This window comes from Rana temporaria, chromosome 10 (assembly GCF_905171775.1).
Source record: "Rana temporaria chromosome 10, aRanTem1.1, whole genome shotgun sequence".
Classification (NCBI taxonomy): domain Eukaryota; kingdom Metazoa; phylum Chordata; class Amphibia; order Anura; family Ranidae; genus Rana; species Rana temporaria.
The window spans coordinates 144,052,914-144,059,482 of NC_053498.1; the positions used below are offsets into that span (position 1 = coordinate 144,052,914).

Consider the following 6,569-nt stretch of genomic DNA (forward strand, 5'->3'; position numbering starts at 1 on the left):
TCGACCGGGCCCCATCCTCCATGGGGACACAAACAGAATGGAGTAAAACCCCGAGACCGTTCCAACGAGGGAACTGGCACAATCACTCCCCTGACCAGAAGATCCTGGACAGCCCCTGACGGAGTCAACCGGCGAACCGGAGGAGGCCAGAAGCCGGAGGGAAAAAACCTGTTTGGCAGACAAGAGAGAAACTCAATCTTGTACCCCAAGGAAAACGCTTCGCAATGCGAAGCCAGTCTCCCACCCGAGACACGGGCGGGAGCAGACCTTCAGGCGGAAGCAGGTATGTCCGCAGACTTGTTAGGCATGCGGTATCAGGTGCGCTGCTACCCCGCAGCGGGGATTCAAGCACCATGTAGACCTACCCCCACCGCACAGGGCGAGCGAAAAAACGCTCGGAGGTAGGCAAGGAGGGTCCTTGCACAGGGCGAGGTCCCTAGCCCTTCCCAAACCGTGGGAACAGCATGCGCTTACCACCTGTGGCATCCTCAATGATGCCAGTCAGGGAAGACCCAACAGGACCGTTCACCCTTAACGGTGATCACCAAGGCCACCTTAGAGGTCCTTCTTCCAGCTCCTGCAGCAGGAGCTTCGCCCTTTTAGTCGGGGCCTGCCAGGGCCCCGGCCAGAGCCGGCCTCACCGCCGAACCCACCACCGTGAATAGGGAGCGGGCCACGGCCTCCACTCTCCTATCAGCGGGATCCTGAAATGCAGGAGCCCCTTCCACAGGCAATGTGGTGGCCTTGCGCAGTCTGGACACAGGGGGGTCCACTGGCGGAGGAGAGACCTACTTTTTTTTTTTTTTTTTTTTTTAAAGCCCCCCTCAAGGGGGTAACGGGTTGCAAAGTTTTTTGACAAACTTTTTGCGGTGCATCCCATTCCTTGTATAACATATAGTCCAAATAAGGAACACAAGGAAACACTTCAGCGATGCGTGGTAGTCTGCTGGTACTGACACGGAGGTGTCTCCGCCACATCCTCAATTTTTAGAGCCTCACGCACCGCAGAAACAAGAGCTCCAACAAATTCTTGCCAGCAACTGACTGCAGCAGAGTCATCCTCACTATCCATAAGGGTTAAAACCCGCAGCCTCTGACATAACAGAACCAGAAAAAAACAGCGATTCTGTGTCATCCCCAGAAGCAGGCTTCAGTGAGGGGGCGCTTTTTTACCCCCCATCCGGGCACTAGCTGCTTCAAACCTGGCAAGAAACCCAGGACAGCCAACATAACAGATGTGGCAGGGGGAGGGGCGGTAAGGGTTAACTCAGGCATAGCTTGAGTTCCATAGTGTCAGCGCTGAGTCACCCACCCTGCAAGGCAGGACAAAAAAAACCCCACTGGTCACCTCCTTGCTGCTATTGCAGAGCATGGGGGCCCCCGGTATTCACCACCCCACCCAGCTGCAGAGGGAGCTGAAAAACCTCAGGTGTGCTCTGATGTGCTGACTGTGATGTGTATTCACCTCATGGAAGATTCACAGCACTAAAACTGTAACAGCACTAAAACTGACCAGAGGCTGTGCCGAGTCATCTCAGGGAAGAATCACATCGTTACCAAGGAGATTTCCAAGATGGCCGCTGTCTGAGGTAAAAATTACCTCATAGAACACAGCAGCACTGACTGCTTTGTTACCTCAGAAAAGAATCGCAGCGTTACCAAGGAGATTTCCAAGACGGCCGCTGTCTGAGGTAAAAATTACCTCATAGAACACAGCAGCCCTGACTGCTTTGTCTGTTACCTCAGAAAAGAATCACAGCGTTACCAAGGAGATTTCCAAGACGGCCGCTGTCTGAGGTAAAAATTACCACATAGAACACAGCAGCACACAGCAGCACCCCCCAGAGTAACAACACAGTCCCCCTAACAACACACGGGCCCCGGTGGTAACAAAGAAAACCCAGGAGGCCCCCCTTCACAGCCACTACCCAGTCAGGGGAAGGAGGGAGAGGAAGGGGAGAGAGGAAAGCAGGGCGGACCCTCAGTCGACCTCCCCAGGGAAACCACCAGCCAGACCACTTACCTGAGTAAGGGGCCACTACTTACCTGTCCTGCGACTACCCGGCTGGAGGTATCCCAGACAGAACCAACGTCCGTAAACGGCATGGCTGTCGGCCAGACACACTGTGACAAAGCCATAGAGACCGGTCATATGTGTGCCCTAGAACCAAAGTTCCCCGGCCGCCCCTGGAGCAATGGGGCCTGTCGTGGACGTCCCAAAGCTGAGCTGAGGGCCGGCACACGCTCGAAGGCCGAACATGGGGGGACTACAAGAGTCGAGGACCCAGCCTGTCACCCAGTCGGCTGTTGATAGAAGAATCGCAGGATTCAAAAATGCAGGAACAAAATAATAAAAAAAGCGAGAAAAATCGCCAGAAAAAAACTCCAGAGTCCAGGAACTCCAGAGATAGCCTTGACCTCCTGTCGTTAGGCAGAAAACAAACTGAGGCTGCTAAAGCAGGGTGTGGGTTATGCCTGGGGGAGCCACGCCCCCTGGGAGGAGCAGCATGAAGGAAAGTTTTTAACACCTTAAGTGCTGTAGAATTCTGCCTAAATCTCCTGGTAGGAAGAAGCATAACCTAAGGTCAATGAAGGCTGTGTCCGTCTATGAACGAAAGAGAAACAAAAGTTCAGAAATTACGTTCTGCGTAATAAAATGGAAGGACAAAGGGAAAAAAGTATTGAACCCGCTAACTGAAATGTATTTAATACTTGGTACAAAATCCTTTGTTGGTAATGACGGCTTCAAGACGCAGGCTCCTGTATGGAGAAACGAGTCGCATGCGCTGCTCAGGTGCGATTTTGGACCATTCTTCCACACAGTCTTCAAATCTTGAAGGTTCCGTGGGTCTCTTCTATGAACTCTGATCTTTAGTTCTTTCCATAGATTTTCTATTGGATTCAAGTCATGTGATTGGCTGGGCCATTCTAGCAGCTTTATTTTCTCTTTCTTAGAAACCAATGGAGAGTTTCCTTGGCTGTGCGTTTGGGATAATTGTCTTCCTGAAATGTCTTTTCTCGTTTCATCTTCATCATCCTGGTAGATGGCGGCATATTTTTTTTATTATTGTCCCCAATCACCGCCGCCCACTTAGCGTGTCCCCAATCACCGCCGCCCACTCAGCGTGTCCCCAATCACCGCCGCCCACTCAGCGTGTCCCCAATCACCGCCGCCCACTCAGCGTGTCCCCAATCACCGCCGCCCACTCATATCGTCCTTAATCATCGTCACCCACTCATAGCATCACCAATTCCTGCCAACTATTCAAAGTGTCCCCCAGTCACCGCCAACTATTTAAAGTGTCCCCCAATCACCGCCAACTATTCAAAGTGTCCCCCAATCACGCCAGACCAGTTAGAGTGTCCATAGTGAAACTGCACTTGGTGACGGTATGTACGAATAAATATAGTGCAATGTCACCACTGGGGGGGGGGTGTTCATTTTGTTTTTTACATTCCAACTTATTATAGTGATGATCACTGTATAAGCAAAACATTAACACTGTTTGGCATCCATTCATAATGCCTTTTTTTATGATTGTGATAACCGTGACTGGCCATAGCCATCACATGGTACAGGGCCATTACGATTGGTCCTGTACCATGTTATCACTGTGACCAATCACAGAGATCACATAGTTACATAGTTAGTCAGGTTGAAAAAAGACACAAGTCCATCCAGTTCAACCACAAAAAATAAAAAAATAAAAATAAAAAACACAGTAAAATCCTATACACCCAAGCAGCTGCGTTGACAGACAACCATTGTTTACTACTTTTCATGTGATTGCTGTGACTGGTAATGGTACCAGGGCCAATCACAGTGGCCCGGTACACCAACCTATAATCGCTTGTCCCACTCAACCAATGCACAGATGCAGGTAAAGTCTACATCTGATTTGTGACTGCTGCCCACTCAGTGTCCCCAATCACTGCCACCCACTCAGTGTCCCCAATCACTGACACCCACTCACTGCCACCCACTCAGTGTCCCCAATCACTGACACCCACTCACTGCCACCCACTCAGTGTCCCCAAGCATATATTTCTACACACAATCACGACCAATACTACAAATGAAAATGTAAAGTTTATTGACAAACATAAATTAGATCTGTACTATTTACATCACAATTTACATTCTATGAACATGGACTGCCATGTGTTCTGGAGGGTCCAAATCTCACACACACACACACACACACACACACACACACTATCACTTCTCCATCCAGTCCTCTGGTGGCACTATAATGAGCATTAAAAAAAAAAAACTTCAATCTACCTCTGACTACACGTCTAATATAATGTGTAATTGTTCATCTATAAAAACAGACTTCCTAGATCCCTCAATGGATGAGAATCCCACCAGAGTCGCACGTGGAACATTCATTGGCACACAGGAGAATCTAGCTGTCCAATGTAATAAAATTCTGAGTGTACAGAACGTCTCATGTTGCTTTGCAACATGTCCGTTTATTTCCAGAGAAATTGTAACGTGTGCTAAATAAAAAAAGTATTGAAGCCGTTTCTTGCAGCGCTTTACACAGAATCAACAGTGAAAGAAGGGCGCTTCTACACTTCAACACAATTATCACACCAAGTTTGCCCCTACCTGGGACTTCTAGAAATCATGCTGGCCATCCCTGAGAACCAGAAATTGGGAAATACTGATATAGTTGAATTTCAGTCATTTTAAACCACTTCCTTTGAGCCCCAGCTTGGGCTCAGAGTACTACTGCACTGGACTGCGTTCACACGCCATATTGTGAGCGCCAGGCAGGTCAGTAATAAAGACCTCCCATTGCACTGCCACCAATGGACCCGCAACATCAGACTGGCCAGGAAATCCTTAAAAAAAAAAAAAAAAAAGGAATATAAATATATATACACACACACACACATACGTACTTACACACACACATACAGTGAAACCTCGGATTGCGAGTAAAGCGTTTTTTTTTTTAAATCACGACTCGGTTTGTGAGTGTTGTCTTGCAAAACGAGCAGGATTCAAGCCACAGTGGTGTGCAGTACCGCGTTTGGCCAGAGGTGTGGGGGCGTTCCCGAGCCTTTCCGAGTTCAGCCGAGCTATTTATGAGGCTATCCAGCACCCCCCACCTCTGGCCGCATGCGGTATTGCACGCCATAGAAGTCAACGTGGAACAAATTATTTTAGTTTCCATTGACTTCTATGGGGAAACTCGCTTTGATATGCGAGTGCTTTGGATTACAAGCATTCTCCTGGAACAAATTATGCTCGTAATCCAAGGTTCCTGTGTGTGTGTGTATGTGTATGTGTATATATATATATATATATATATATATATATATATATATATATATATATATATATATATATATATATATATATATATATATATATATATATATATATATATATATATATATACACACACACACACACACACATATTATTCAATATTATATATATATAATATTGTGTGTGTATATGTATGTATATATATATATATATATATATATATATATATATATATATATAAAACATTTTTTTTTAGGTAGGGGGGGGGTTGTATTTAAAAAGTTAGGGTTTAACTTTAACAGACCCCTGTAACCACTCATATCTTTATGAAAACTGTTTAATTTCCCTGATGGCACATTCAATTAATTTGCACCCAAAATAACTGCGCCTTGTTACTGTGTAAAAACTATGGATGGGGCGCATGTAGCATCTACCAGAGATTGCCATTAATACAGGAGTCGAGCAGAAGAAACAATGGGGGCGTATTCAGGAAGTCACCACGACATATTTCAGGTAAGTGACTTCAGATCAGTGCTATGCTACACGCGGCCATACTGAATACGCCCCATCATGGAAAGGTAGAACCCAGACAGAACGAGAGCCAGTTCATTTATAGCTGGTAGAGCGATCATGTAAACATGTTTTTGTAGGATGGTCTAATGACGTCACCGTTCTTCAGCCTCCAGGTAACACAGACACAGGTGGTCCTTGCTCAGAAGCAGCAACGAGTCTTCTCCCAGAGGATGCCAAGACAGGGACAAGACACTGAAATTACCTGAAACCAGAAAAACATGATATTTATTAAAGGTGATGGTCGGGATAAGAGGCCTTACTAACAACCAGACAAGTCCAATAGAACATGAAGGACTCTTTCAGTCGGGGCGGACTTCGTCAATCAGATTTGCCTGCTCAGTGGGGAATCTCTGCGCTGAGCAGGTGGATGACAGGTCCGTGTCCACTCCACTATGCAGAGCAGACACAGAGTTAAAGCGGAGTTCCGGCCACAATTTCACTTTTTAAATATAAATACCCCTGTAATACACAAGCTTAATGTATTCTAGTAAAGTTAGTCTGTAAACTAAGGTCCGTTTTGTTAGGTTGTTACAGCATTTAGACACTTTATAAAATAAAAATTGACTGGGGCCATCTTAAGTGTGGGCATCATGAAGCCAGACTGTATGACTTCCTGGATTTCAGCCTTGCAAATCTCGCACATGCTCAGTGCTGCACAAGCAGTGTCCGATCAAGTTTCAGCACCTGTGCTGTCCAAGTCACATGATTCTTT

At 46.6% G+C, this 6,569-nt stretch overlaps 1 protein-coding gene across 1 annotated transcript in view; it reads right to left on the minus strand.

Moving 5' to 3' along the window:
* Positions 1 to 5,546: 5,546 nt before the first annotated feature.
* Positions 5,547 to 6,569, minus strand: part of WRAP73 (WD repeat containing, antisense to TP73) — a 60,005-nt gene continuing 58,982 nt past the window's right edge. Inside the window, exon 12 of the mRNA XM_040326468.1 lies at positions 5,547 to 6,059. Coding sequence (XP_040182402.1) covers positions 5,950 to 6,059 — 110 coding nt within the window. The 3' untranslated portion in view covers positions 5,547 to 5,949. The remainder of the gene's footprint in view (positions 6,060 to 6,569) is intronic.